The 15,747-nt window shown below is 39.4% G+C and overlaps 2 protein-coding genes across 4 annotated transcripts in view; both read right to left on the bottom strand.

Annotated features, from left to right (window-relative positions):
* LOC127497565 (uncharacterized protein DDB_G0271670-like) overlaps positions 1-15,747 on the bottom strand; it is a 149,089-nt gene that overhangs the window by 3,581 nt on the left and 129,761 nt on the right. The gene's annotated exons all lie outside the window — the stretch shown is intronic.
* On the bottom strand, positions 8,204-13,534 carry LOC127498701 (polymeric immunoglobulin receptor-like). The gene is made up of 6 exons (XM_051868372.1): positions 13,391-13,534; positions 12,988-13,308; positions 12,550-12,864; positions 12,169-12,471; positions 11,431-12,082; positions 8,204-11,038 (listed from the first exon to the last, which is right to left on the bottom strand). Exons 1-5 carry the CDS (start codon positions 13,488-13,490, stop codon positions 11,739-11,741), a joined length of 1,383 nt encoding a protein of 460 aa, XP_051724332.1. The 5' UTR covers positions 13,491-13,534; the 3' UTR covers positions 8,204-11,038; positions 11,431-11,738.

Raw genomic sequence — 15,747 nt, 5'->3', positions numbered from 1 at the left:
AAAACCTACCTTAACCAGCATATGCTGTTTTTTTCAGCAGGGTGGACGTCATAAGTATCAGTTTACATTCATAATCGGCCTTACAGTTGTTAAGTGTGTGCGCGGCTTAAAGGATGTTTTTTTCACACAGAACTTGACATCATGTGTCTCATTGTTACTGATCTCATTCACACGTCTTCTACCCAGAATTCATGTTTGCTGAGGCACAGATGCCCAGAAAACAAAACCACAAGCTGTTCATTTGAGTTAAAGGAACTTATAAATAAACACATACGTTTTCTCATGGTGAATAATACAAAAAAAGCATAACTCAAGGACAGAATTTTCATCTGCAAGCATTCTTAACTGCAGTTTTTACTGTAAGTGTAGTAAAGTTGACTAACGGAAATACTCAAAACTGCACTTGTACTGCATCCAAATGACAACACTAGCACTGAAGTTAAAAGACTGTAGTAATACTGTGTTCAAATTGCCACAATACTGTAGTAACACCAAATAACCACACACTTGCAAACTTTGTTCAGATGTCCAGTTCTTGTGTTCACACACTGTTAGCTCTTCTCAAGATAATTACATATAAAGATACTTCAGTAACCACTTCATCAGTGGTTAATCTATATGATGGTGTTCAACCATGTTCCTGCCAGCCCAACCCAGCACTGCACACTTTGTCTCCTTAATCAAACACACCTGATTCAGGTCATCAGATCATTAATAGAGACTCCAAGACCTGAAATTGATGAGTGAGAGAAAGGAAGCATTCAAAATGTGCAGTGTTGTGGGTCTCCAGGAGCAGGATTAGAGAACTACTGATCTACAACTACAGCTCACTCTGGTGGAATGAGCTGGCAAACCTCCACCAGAACCGCTGAGACCACATCTTTATGAAGCAGCTGAAAACACACCTCTTTCACAAGCACTTAACTCTTTCCCACCAGCATTTTTTTTTTTTTTTTTTTTAAGTTGCAGCCATTGCCAGAGTTTTTTGATAATTTTCACAAAACTTTCATGGACCCCAGAAAATTTTGTATGAATATCTGAGCATGCAATATACCAAAAGAAAGAAGAGAGTCTATGCTTTTAAATTACCAGATATATTCATGGATTCTGACAAATAATGCAGAAATTACTGAAAGCGTCTCACCATCTCTGATGTCCAGATTAAACTCAGAGAAGACACTGTATTCTTCAGAAACTTTGACTGTAATCTTATATTCTCCAGAGTCGTTCACATTCAGCTCTCTGATAAACACACGTAAGAGACCTGCAGATCTGTCATCATGAACGGAGAATCTGTCCTGTTTCCATTCTGTTGCTCTGTTAGTGATTATTGCAGTAAAACATTGATCTACTGCAGTTTTACAGACTTTCACATTCTTGTGTTTCTTCTCATATTTGAAGTTTATAGTGACGTTTCCTCCTGAATATCCTCTCACGCGCCTGATTTGTTGACCTGTTGAACACATTTTGTTCTCAATATAAACACATATCTGCTCACTTTGCTGCAACATTTATGAATGAAGTCAAGATTATGAGTGTAAATCTTACACTCATAAAAAAGGTTATTGATGGCGTCTGTTATGAGTTTGACGAGTGAACGGCAGTAATTACAGTCAGTGTTGAGTATCATGATGTTGTGGAGATCATCATGGGTTTGAGGGTTTCAGTTACTCACCTCTTATAACCTTCAGATTCACTTCAGTGTAGGGATCTTCAGCTAAAGAAATATCAGCTGCACAGTAGTACATCCCAGAATCCTCTTCACTCAGATTTCTGATGGTCACTTTCAGGACTGTTGAACTTGTGTCGTCATACAGAGAGAATCTTCCAGATTTAACCCATTCATATTTAGTCTCAGTCTTGATGAGGTCAGAACATGTGGGTCTCTGATCACCTCGACAAAAAAACTTTTCATTTTCTGTATATCCTTCATCATATTTGCATGTGATCTTGACTCCACCTCCTGAATATCCTGTCACACTGATGGAGCTCACGACACCTACAACAAACCAGCATCTTAATACAACACTAACATATAACATTTTTTAAATGTCCCTAAAGATAATTTCACCATATTAGGTGAAGATAAAAGTTGAGTCCCAAATGACGCACTATACACTATGTACTTATGCACTATGTACTAAACCATGTGTGTGAATTTTATAAGGTTATTTTGTCATTCAACATCAGAGTCTGATGCCCCTCCCCCTCCGACACACAATTAAAGCTGCGACAGTCGAGTGCATGAAGTGTCCAACACTGACCAACGTTTTTTGTTTGTTTTGTTAAGTGCATCATCTGGTATTTAAAATGCACTTTTTTCTATGTGTAATTTTCAGTGTGAACACATTACTCACAATATTTATACTACAAAACGTCATTTAGTGCATAAGTATGCATATTGGGAATGACCTAAATACTTTTGATCATTATTTAATAACAGTTCTGGTTCTTCTGATGTGATTGTTGGATCAGAACTTGAGTTCAGATTCTTACCAGGAATCATCATCAGAGTGAAAGTCAAGATGATCTTCATTCTTCTCTCTTATTAAATGATCTTCTCTGTTGTCAGTAGATTCAGATCTTCTGAAGCTCTCGATGTGTGTTCAGATGAGTTTTGAGTATTTCCTGTAAGCATCTTTAAAATAAACTGCTAAATGTGAAAGAGACGCCCACTTCCTCAGAGACAGAGAGAGAGAGAGAGAGAGAGCGAGAGAGAGATGTTAATTAATAAAGAGGGAAATAAACATGCAGGACTCACAGACAGAACCATAATTTTTTAACTGACTTCAGAGTTTAATGAAGTGTTTCTTCAGTGCATCACATTCATTTTAAAGACTGGTTTTATTCTATTGGTATTTTATAAAGTGCTTTTGACTAAATTAATTTATTGCCTATGCAGTAAAAAAAAAAAAAAATGACTAAAACAGGAACTTGAGAGTATAAATGGATTATTTGATCAGTCTGACTGAGCTCTACATAATAACATTGGCTCAACCAATGGCGTGATTTTGGGGCGGGACTATCAGTTTGTCTGACCAATGGACGCCAGTCAGCGAACGTGTTTGAAACTTGCTTGCAGTGATGCCGACTTAGCAATTTTGTTGCTAGATTTAGCAACTTTTCAGACTGCCCTGGCACCTAGGAACAAATTTACCTACTTTTAACAATTATTTGTCGACTTTTTGCAACTTTTGAAAAATTGTTAAATCAAAGGCTAAAATGCACACATTTTCCCTCTAAATGACACAAACATTTTTTTTGCCAGGCTACAGCAGTGCTGTGAGTGACGTCAGCAGTAGTGACAGCTCGGACACAGAGGCAGCAGGAGCAGCAAACATTGATCTGTCCCAAATGGCACCGTAAACACTCGTGATCTTCCTAGTCCACACTTTCATGACAGTAATGCTGCTTTGACTGTCGGAAAGAAGTCTGCTGCGGAGCTTGTACCAGTGCGAGCTCAGCAAAAGTGCGCATCGAGGGCGCATATCGACTGCAAAGGGAGCACTCGCGAGCACCCTTCTGAAACCTAAAATGACAAATGGGACACCCTACACTCAAAAAAAAATAAAAAATAAAAATCTTTAAAAGTTTTATGTAATTGAATTACACTCAAATTTTCCATCCATTTGGATTACATAGTTTTAACATAAACAAACTAATAAACGTAATTTGATTCATATTTGTCAGTCATACGTAAATGAAACAGGTAAGATTTATGTAATAGTACGCAGAAAAATGCCCAGGTTAATGACCACTGCTTAGTGTTCATGTGTGTCCACATTACAGAGTTAAATACCATTGAAGCAGTGTTGGAGTTAATGAGATAATTAAGTGATGATTGAACATTAATGATAAACACCTGATGTTAACAAGCATAATTACCAAAGGAAAGAGAAACACGAGAACTACAACTGACTTCAGTCACAGCCTTAGACCAAATCAGCTGAAGATAAAAGACATTAAATCTCTGAAGATCTGATTAATCAACTCCACAAACAGCATTACCAGCTTCACTTATTACTAACCAGACTGACTTTATTTCTGTCAGACGTCTAGAAGTTCTTACTGAAAATTAACAGAGGTTTAGATGTTGATTTATTGAGATTCATTTGAAGTTACCATCTTTGAGGTCAGTGTTGGCTTTAATTGGGCTCTTGACTTTATCGTATTAATTGTTTTCTGGCTGCTGTAACTGAGTGTTTATAAAACACGTTTGTTATGGTACAAATGTTAAGAGAACGTATGATCAGGGGCTAATGGTGACGTATTGATGATGAGAGTCATCATTTAGTGACCTGATTGATCTTAATCAGATTTTAATCTCTGATGAAATGGGTGATGCATTATTAGTCTTGTGCTATTCATTATAGTAGAACTGTAAATCCACGGCATCTTCAGCATCCCTGATGACAGTTCAACAACACAAACTGGACAAAGAGTGACAATCAGCTTCCTCTCTTTCATTTCTGACTTTGGTCATAAAATCAACTGTATGAATGATGAGTGCATGTAATTATCAAATAGCCCATTATACATCAACCCACATTTGCCACTAGATGGAGCCAAAGGTTTCAATTACTCATCTGATAAACAGGACAAACAGAGAATTACAAACACAGACTCTAAAGAGAGACAAAGAGACTAATTTAATATCCAGACAAATAGAAGACTAATCCAACAACTAAAAACTAAGTATTTACCAGTAATTTATTCCTGCAGAGAGAAAAAAAAAAGATCCAAACAGTCGTGCTGACGGGACTTTAACATTTGAACACCAAGACATTTTATAAAACACACTGAGCTTGTGCTTCCCTATGATAATGTAAAAACCAAAGTCAACAGAAGCATCTACATGTGCTCCCGACAAGCAGAACAAAAAGACTAATTGCAATATATTATAATTAATATTTTATAATACAACCTAAATTCACAGCATCTCTTCATGGAGTGAAAAGTGTGTGTCCATCGCTGCTAAAGAAACCACTTCCTGTTTTATCACACCTGCAGGTGGCTGAAGCACATCTTGGTTCGACTAAAAGAATACAAAGTTCAAGAGCAAAAGAAAAGCACAAGCTGAAGAGCTTCTCATGTTAGTTTCTCTTTATCACACTGACCACATATTAAAAACCCTGCAAAACCTCACAAACACCCTTTAGCAATGCAACATATCTAAAACTTACCTCTAAATCATGTATAATCTAATCTGATTAATTGTTTAAAAATAGTCATTTTGAGGTTTTAGAGTAATGTGTTGAACTCAATATACTACAATATACTAAATACATGAAGTATAATGGAGGACTTGTGATTAGGATTTATAATTATGATTCACCTTCAGCTTTGTTTCCATTGATTCAACATGTATATGATGTTTACAGATATTCTGTCATTGATTTGTGGGCTCATTGAATTTATTTAAATTGATCAGTTTTTAAAAGTACAATTTTTAAATCACACATGGATAACTTGTTGATCATAAATGTTTTTCAGTCTCTTCCTCATTAAACAGTAAATATGATCAGCTCTTAGTCTTTATTATCTTCTGCTCACAATGGATGTTGATCTTCTGTCTCTCTCTGTTCAGTCTCATGTGTCTCACTGTGGGTTTCCTGAGTCTGTTTAATGTTCATAGAAAAGGACTAAATTTAGAGCCTGAAAGAAGCCTGTGGCTTTGAGATAGACGGAAATGGCCTGTTCATCACGGAAACTCAAACACAGTGTTCATGAAACACTTCATGAAGAAGTTTTTTTTTACATTTTAAAACACGTTTAATAAAAAAAAACAAAAAAACAAACAAAAAAAAAACAACAACAAAACATAACACTAATAATCATGATTAAAATTAAGGCCTTGTCAAACAATCTATTGGCCTATAAACCTGCACATTCACAGAGCACCATGTGAAGCAGGGATGGGCCATATGGACTTAAAACTATATCACAGTGTTTTCTGGTATTTATTGCAATAATGATATTGTCACATCCACGCCTTCCCGGACTCCGTTTCCCAGTATCCTCCTGTTCCGCACTCCTGTTTGCACTTCCCTCATCAGTCTTCCCGCCATCTCCCCGGATTCCCAGCACCTGTTGTCCTCGTCAGCACTCCCTTTAAGTTGGACTCACTCCCTGCACTCCTTGTCCGTTATATTGTTAGCTTTCCGTGTGTTAGTGTTGTTTCTGCTCCTACGTTCATTAAAGACCCTTACTTTGTGGATTACCGTGTATTGCCTGATCCCTGCAGCACCACACGTAACAGATATCAACAATGATATGAATATAGTACCATTCACCAGTGTTGTAGTACTCGAGACTCAGACTCGGTCTCGAGACCATATTGTAACGGTCATGAACTTGTGTGCATTGACTCAGAATTGACTCGTATTCGAACATATTAGGAATCGGACTCATTCCCGAGACCACTCGAGTCCCATTCAAAATATTTCATGACTATTACTGTATGTTAATGTTTGGGGGCAAATAGCAATGATAATACTGTGGTCAATAAAACAAAATGCATTTGAATTATAATTACCATGACAATGTGTACAATAGTAACGAATCGCTCAAAAGTCCTATTCCTATTAAAATTCTTATTATTCTTACATATCCCTCAGTGTAAGGCGTTGCCATAACGCGTTGCTAGGGGTTGCGTGCGTGTGCGACTGACTGATTTTCCACAGCCTGCCGGACCTGAGACTCGACCCCAAGGCTTTTGGGTTACAAGCCCGACTCTCTATCCATTAAATGTATGTTAACTACTACAAAGCCAAAAGTCGCATTAATGGTAAGTAGTGTTCAATTCATTTAGTGTTGATACTAGAGCCCGAATTATATATTGTTTTGCCGATTTTATAGGCCGATATGAGCCTGTCGCCGATATATCTGCATCGGCGTATATGGCGCCGATATGCCACTGATATGAACATTTATTTTTACAGAACATATAACGCAGATAAAATGGTTGTAAATGGTGTGATTACGCAGTTTGTTGTTCGTTACTGGCATCAGCCAACACTTTCACTTCAGTAAAGAGGTCTCTTGTTCGGGCAACGGCAAGCAGTCAAGCGGTGTCTTCACGAGAGTCAAAGCGTTGTCTTAACGGTAAGTTGCTAACTAGTTTGTGAAATACATAACTTACTGTAAAGTTAATAAACAAATGACCCCCTCATAAGTTTCCCTTTTCAATACAAGTCCATCCAATATAACATTATCCCCGTCCCTTAAAACTGCCATGTCACTCATGCATATCACATCGCTCACATCACATATCCTAAATTAGCATAGTTTGTCAGTACAGTCAGTTAACGTAGCAGATTGAAAAGTTGGTATCTTTTTTGCAGTCTAGTAGACCGCGATGCGATGGTGGCTTGAGTCTGTCGAATGGTGATTTTACGCTACGTTGTCACCTAGTTGGTGAAACGCGCTGCTATAAAGTAAATAAACATGTCCCCATCTTTTACTCTTACAACGAGCTTATCATACTCGTTTGCTACATTAGTAGGATTTCCGCGATGCAGAAAACCCGGACGAAATCACGGAATCCAGTCATAAAACCAATTTTACTGTATGAATTTGTCATATATTTGATGAATAAATAAAAAAACAGGTCGGAACACTTAAATCAAATCGCGATGTAGACTAGTGTCTGTGAATATTAAACTGCAAAAAGACTATTTAAATATGATCCTCATGTTCTGCATGTTCATTTGATTACCAGAAAATAAAGCCATTGACTGCATAAACCTGCTCCTGTTGGATTGGCAGTAGCTTGCTTGCCCTACACAGTTAACTTGTTTATTTTCTTAATTCAAGATATTTATAATATTTATTTTGTACACAACTTGCTTTAAATGACCAGCGCACGCAACGCAAAAAGAAATGGCTGTATTGTGGTCAGCAGATGAGGTGCAGAAGAGGCGGTGCAAATACACGATTAGTCTATAATCCCACTCTGAAGTGGTACTAAACTGCTGTGGAAAAGTAAAGCGAGCCGAGCCTGTCACAACAGTGGAAAAAAGTCATACCAATTACATAAAATAAAAAAAAATAAAAAACAGTCAAAATCCAAACACCAGCGGAAATCAAAAAGTTATAGTGTTTTTTTTTTTTTTCTGTAAAAGTGCAGATAATGTTTAGTGCAACTGTGCTGAAAAACATCACACAATAATAATTCAAATCAATTACAAGTTTGAAACGTAAACACAGATTCTCTATTTATTCATACTCTCATGGTGCAAACAGTGGCAAAAAATAGTGCAAACAGGAAAAGTAACAATCCGAACCATGTCTTCAGATAGGTTACAAAATGAAGTGTAAACAATCAAGCATTAATGATAAAACTTAAGTAATTAGAACTAAAACTTGGTAACCATGTATGAATGAAAACGCATGAATGCATATTTGAAGTGAAGTGACGTGTAGCCAAGAACGGTGTCTCTGTCCCATACTCGAAATTGTGCTCTGCATTTCACCCATCCAAGTACACACACACACAGCAGTGAGTACTGAACACACACACACACACACACACACACACACACAGCAGTGAGTACTGAACACACACACACACACACACACACACACACACAGAAAAACCGGCAGTAGCTTCTCCTTGTTCTCAAAGGAGACCTATTGTGCACAATTTACTTTTACATGGTGTGTGAACACTGATGTGTGTCCACAGTGTGTGTAAACAACCAGCCTATAATGGTAAAAATCCACGCACTCCTTTTTTATAATCCCCATAAATCATAAGCAGTGTCTGAAAATACACTGTTCCAGATTCCCACAAGGCTTACCCATGACTGGTGACAATCTGCTCTATCATCATAGATCCCGTCCCGAGTGAGCTGCACACAGTCCGCCATGTTTATATCCTCGCTATAGCACCTATTGATATAATATCTGCGCCAGATAAACATTACAATGTTCTGTTTTTGGATGTACCAATGAACATAAGAGTCTCCATAGACTCTTGGCATCTGAGGACGCAGTGGATGAACTGCAGAAGAATTTAGGTAAAGTCTTGTATGTTTGTGAATATAATTTTATGCTTCGCAAACAAGGGTCTGTTCAACGCTGGATTTGCACATAAGTTGATTATGAAAGATAATGGTAGACACCAAGTACAAATACTTGATACTCAAACTTCATATCCAGAAAAAGTAAGGATCACACTTCATATTTTGTGAATGTTTCCAAATCGCGCTTCTGAATGTGCTTGTTAGCATGCTGTATGGCTAATGTGGCTAAAGATGATTATATAAATTATAACTGTAATTAAACAAAACGATATCTGTTCTATCTCCATATGGCATATTCTCTGGCTCTGTAGACATCCGACTACAATTCCCACATGAGCACCTGTACAACAACTTATAGATGATCATGATGGAACATGCTAATCGATAAGTTGAATAAAGTTATCTCCACAACAACTACATAAATCATCAACTAACCTTTCAGAAACGTCCTGTTGGTCTTCCCTGAGTCTCTATCAGTGTCTGACTCCGGATGAACATATAAGGCTGAACACTGCTACTGACAATTTCTGATATTTTGGCTGCACATGATTTTCCAGTTATGTTGTAGAACAGTGGTTCTCAACCACATTCCTGGAGGCCCACCAACACTGCACATTTTGCATGTCTCCTTTGTCTGACACACCCATTTTAGATCTTTGAGTCACTACTAATGAGCTGATAACCCTAATCAGGTGTGTTTAATTAAGGAGACATGCAAAATGTGCAGTGTTGGTGGGCCTCCAGGAATGTGGTTGAGAAACACTGTTGTAGAAGCACAAGCTGTAAAAGCTCCGCCCTCTTCTGGAAAGGGAGTAGGGAGCAACAGCTCATTTGCATTTAAAGGTACACACACAAAACAGTGTGTTTTTGCTCACACCCAAATAGGGGCAAATTGGACGGGCTATAATAAATGATCTGTGTATTTGGGTATGGGTATTTTTGAGCTGAAACTTCACAGACACATTCTGGGGACACATTAAAGGCTGAATAATTCTAAATGAACTCAAAGGAAAACACAAAAATATAACAAAGAATACCGTTTACATGTAGCACGTCAATTCTGTGTTGTATGCAAGACTCTCTCGCTCTCTCTTTGAGTGTGTGAGAAACACTGAGCGCTCTCAGCAAAGCGACGGCGAGTCAGGCGCCCCACACTAGTGTTTACTGTGCGTCAAATACACTGTGCATTCATTGAGATTAACTGAAAAAGTGCACTTTTTGGAGAGCGAAACTCTCAAGCGCTCAGTCAGAGTGTTCAGTGAGCGAAATTATATCTGTTTGTGCCAGTTCCAGATTGTAGAGGTAGCTTTAGCGATAAACTCCTCCTCAACTTCACATCTGCCTTCTGCTATAGTTGTTTTCACTCTGCACTTTCGCTCTGCTGTGAATGGGTCGCAAACAGAAATACGTCATCAACTAGGCTTTATTGTTATCATGGTAGGAAGACTAATTCTTATTGTGGGGAGAATTTATCGCCAATAGATATCGCCTATCCCTAATGTGAAGCCATCAGAGGGGATTGTGGGAAGGTGACTAGAGGAATAAAGTGGATCTACTCCTGAATCTGCTCAAGAATGTATGATCTGAGATTAAACAAGAGAAAAACATGGTGTGCAGAACGAAACTTGCATATGAAACACACAAGAACTTCAGTGAAGATACCGACTCACTACCTCACTGACTCGTCCGATGATGTGATCATCCTTAAAATCTCAACACAACATCAGCGATGAACAACAGTGAGATGCATCTGACAAAACATCCATTTGAAGACATTTTAAAATGTCCTCATTTGGTAAAAAAGAATATTAATTAACATCCCTTTATTTCAGGGTTTGGGGTAGTCTTTAATAGTTATAATCTGCTTCATAGATAAATGTGTGTGTGTGTGTGTGTGTGTGTGTGTTTTCGAAGGACAGCATCACCTCATCTTAATAAACACTCAGTCACAGTGAATCCTCCAATCAGCAGCAGAGTCGAACACAAAGAAATAATGTTGAACAAAGAGAAATCTGAAAACACACAAACACATTACGGTGGAACGGGGATGTTTTCACATGTATTTAAAAAAATAAATATATGTAGCATAAATATGCAACATTCATGGCAAATATATGTAACCGTTCCTACTCGCACAGCTCTAAGTGGGATTCGAACTGGTATGCATGGGTGGCGAGCGTTCTAACAAGGATGATAAAAACCACAGTCCCTAGCATCAGTCTCTATCACTACTCTTGAGTGAGGTTTACATGCACAGCTCTTACTAGCTTGCCTCTGTTACACTCTCCCCCCCTAAACCTCACTCCCATAAGGGTCACGGCACCAAATGTAATAATGTAGGTCTTGAAACCTATATTATGTGTGAAGTGAAGTATATAAATCTTCAAAATGATCAGGGACTTACCAATTTTGACAATGAGGTTGACTTTAGTGGTGATTTGAGCTCCACACCAGTATATCCCAGAATCCTCTTCTCTCAGATCAGTGATGTTTACAGTAAAGACTCCAGTAGAAGCTTCATCACTGAAAGAGACTCGATCATCTCTGATCGTCTCCAATGAAACTCCATCCTTCACACACATGGAGGGTTCATGTGCTTTGCAGAAGAGTTTCTGATGTTCATCATGATGTTTGCACTGGATTGACATGTCGTCTCCTTCATACTTAGTCAAGTTCAGCTCTGGAAATGATTAGAAATATAAGAACATCAATTCACAGCCATAGTTTCACATATTCAGATGATAAACCTTCCTCACCCTCGTTCATGATGACGATCAGATGAGTGTAAAGATAATTCACGTCTCTCTCTAATGCACACCAGTATTTCCCAGCATCCTCTGCTGTCAGTCCAGTGATGGTCCCAGTGAAGACACTTGCAGTGGCGTCATCATTCAGAGTCAATCTGTCAGTCTTGGTCTCTTTCTCTTCATTGAGAGTATTTCTATCTCTAGTGGAGCACTTCCCCTTACAGAGAGACTTTGACTTTGATTTATAGATTGAATCATAAGGGCAGATGATCTCAGCAGATTCTCCTTCACGTCTCACTACTGGAGCCACTGCAAACCAACAAACACAGACATTTAACACACATGATTCTGTATATACTGTATTTACTACAATGAAATCATCTGGATTCACTCACTGATGAGGTTGAGCTGAATTTTGGTGGTCAGGGAGATGAAGGTCAAATGTGTGTCTCTGGTTTCTGCTCCACACCAGTAAACTCCAGCATCTCTCACGCTCACATTACTGATGCTCACTGTAAAAACTCTCTCTTCATTTCTCTCAGATGAACCATTCATTTCTGTCACTGTAGATGTGCTGATGTTTTGGCAGATGTGATTATCATCCTCTTTGCAGTAATGAACTTTATGTTCTTCTGGGATCTGACAGGTGATGTTGACTTCTCCACCAAGATGAGCAGATTCAGTCACAAATGTTACATCTGTAAACCAAGAAAAATTACATTAAAATCAGATCAAATACTTCAAACATGCAAGATAAAGTGTTTCCGGTTCCTCACCATCTGTGATGTTCAGCTGAAGTTCAGTGAAGCTCTCAGTATAGTGAGACACATTCACTCCACACCTGTATGTTCCTGCATCTGCAGCTTTCAGCTCTCTAAAAAACACCATCAAGACTCCTGCTCTGGTATCGTCATATAAAGAAACATCTCCATTCTCCATCCATTTATCCTGAACTCCTGGATTCTTCCTCTCTGAACATCCATCTGATTCTTTACAGATGTATTTTAGCTTGGTTTTGTATTGAGGATGTTCACACTTGATCATCATACGACCTCCTGAGTATCCGGTCATTCTAGACACGCCCACTTTAGCTGTCAATCATATATATCTGACAAAATCAGTCTTCATAGAACATAAACTCTAGCAAATATTGAAACTGCAAATATTGATATATTAACTTATTCTAGTTGACACTAAGAGTTTGTTCTACTCACCCATAATGTGCAGATGAACTTTATCACTAATGGAGTAAAAGAGTCTGTTGATCCAAACTCCACATAAATAAACTCCTCCATCATCTGGTGTCACAGCAGAAATTCTCACACTGAAGAGGTTTTTATGTCTGTCATCAGAAATACTGAATCTTCCTTCCTCATTCAGTGTGCCAGTGGCGTGTATCAACTCTTCAATGCAGTTTTGTCGTTCTTTGAATATGACTTTTGCATCATTAATATGATTTTGTGAATATTCACAGCTGAATGTGGCAGTTTGTCCACTATTTACCATCACTTTCTTTGACACTTTACAACACAAATCTGTAATTCACATAATGAACAAATATATCAATTATCCATACCTTTAAAATTAGTAGTTTCATTGCACACTTGAATTGCTTACCTTTATTCACATTCAAAGTCATATCTATATACCATTTATCAAGAACCCTGATTCTGTATCTTCCAGCATCCTGTTGGTTTAGTTCTCTGATGAATATCATGAGGTTTCCATCATTGCTTCGAAACAGTGTGAATCTTCCTTCATTAATCCATTTATCATGTTTTATATCATTTATTATTGTTCTCCACTCAGGTAATTTGGCCATATATTTAGCGGAGTCACTGTACCAAACCTTCTGTGAATCAACAAGAAGACTTCCTCCAGAATATCCAGTGACTCTAAAGCATCTCACTGCACCTGTCAATCAGATTGATACTGTGATCAGAAACCTCATGAACAGAAAACAGCATCATTACTGCAGTGATGAAAGAGAAAAGCTCTGACCTGAGATCAGGTAGAAAGTGAAGAAGATGAGGAGGATCTTCATTGTGAGTTGAGTTCAGTCTTCTTTATGCTGAATGTTCTCTGTGCGCAAGAGGGCTGATGGTAAGGGTTTTTATAGTATGACATCACATAGACCTCCTTTGACCCAGTACTGAATTAAACACTGAGAAAGAGCGCCATCTGGCTGAAGTTACAGTTACAGTTAAGGTGATGCTGCTTGTCCCAATACTTTATGTGGGGGAAATATTTGCACTTTGAGAGCCCCAAGCTGAGGCAGTGAGCTGGGTCATACCCCATACCAGTGACCATTTCCACTGCCCGACCAAAGGTGAGGGGGTATCGATAGCTTTTCTCCCCACGACCTCACGGCTGAACTCTGTCACTGTCCGGCAGTCAACCAGATGGCCAAATGGACATTCCTTCCCTTTCAAGGATTCTCCTGGCATGTGGTCATCACGTTGATACAAGTCACACAGGAGGATCCGAACTAACTGTTCTCCAACTATACGAGGGCCAGCATGAAGGCTGTCTGTGAGTGGAAAGATCCTTAGGCCCTAAGCCCAGGAATCCCCTCATCTATGTGATGCTGTTGGGATTACTTGCACTAACGCCCAGAGTGGACGGGTACGGGCGAGAAGCTCGGTAGAGCACGTGTCCGAAAAACAACTCCTCAGCCGCGAGCTCTAACTGGAACACCCGCCAGCTGTTTTCATACCCACCCAACCCTCTGGCAGTATGCTAAACATCATGGAGAGCCCTACTCAAATAGGTTGCCACTGCCTGCACCACATGACGGAGGCCGTGGCCGTCTTCGTTGTCTTTAAATGGCATCAACATCGGAACGCTTTCCAGAAACATGTTCATCATTATTTGGTTGAAAAGTCACTCGGTTGAAGCTGTGGAGTAAAATCTGGACCCACGAGGAAGACAGCCTCAAACCTACGATATGTACGAGTGATACGTACGAGTGATAGCCTTCAGAGCGAGGTCATCCAAGTGTTCAACGCACCTGTTGGCCATTGAATTTATCATTTTTCGATGCCGCTCGATGTGCATGTCGCACAAGGTCACCACATGACTGACTGGGTGCTTGACCGAAGCAGCCGCGTGGCAGTGAGGCGTCACGGCGTAAAGTTTATTTTGGCTTTGTGCTTATGCAAAACCTGAAGCAGCCGCGTGTCAACGTTCATGGGAAGGTGGTCGAGATTGCTCTGGAAATTGGCCGTCTCAGCCATTTAGTAGACTGGGAATAGAGTTCATCGCTGCCCCACCACCTCCTGCAAGCCACAGCGTGACCATAGAAGGTCGATTGCTGGATTGTCTGGATGAATCTCACAGGCGACATGATATGACATGTTGACGACCCCATAAGTGTGCACCAGACTATGTAGGTCGAAATAACTTGAGTCCTTCTGACCAAACTTTATCAGTGTCATAACGATTGCCATATCCGTGTCCACATTGACGTCATTCACTGAACTTGTGAACAAATCGAGAATGAATCGCTGGTCGTGAGCAAGAATGTTCGGCCCGGGTCGCTGAGATTGTTTTTCATTACACTCTCGAGTTTGTGTGCTGGTAGCCCCGTGAGAAGGTCACAAAGGTTTCTAAACACTGCGTTTATCATGCCTACAGCATGTGATTTGACCATCAGCTCACTCTTGAACATGGGATGAGGGTGGTTGGGGTTGGCCGGCACACAGCTTATGTTCAAAAAATAACCACCGTCCACAAAGGCCAACACGGTGCCCATTGACCTGTTTAGAGCTTGCACTCCCGCAGCCGAGTATCTTGTGAGGTCCACGTGCTTCTTGAGGATATGCCAGTGGTTAGTGATTTTTCCAGGGTCCACCTTCCTGACAAAAAGGTAGTGCAACCCAGCTTTCAAACAGCTCAGATCGTTTAACTGGATCACCAGCCCATCACCGTTTTTCTATGTGCATATGACATGACACTGTCTCTTTATCTCTCAC

The sequence above is a fragment of the Ctenopharyngodon idella genome, chromosome 1, assembly GCF_019924925.1.
Source record: "Ctenopharyngodon idella isolate HZGC_01 chromosome 1, HZGC01, whole genome shotgun sequence".
Classification (NCBI taxonomy): domain Eukaryota; kingdom Metazoa; phylum Chordata; class Actinopteri; order Cypriniformes; family Xenocyprididae; genus Ctenopharyngodon; species Ctenopharyngodon idella.
Note: the sequence above shows the minus strand (reverse complement) of the source record. Positions and strands in the feature narration are given on the sequence as shown.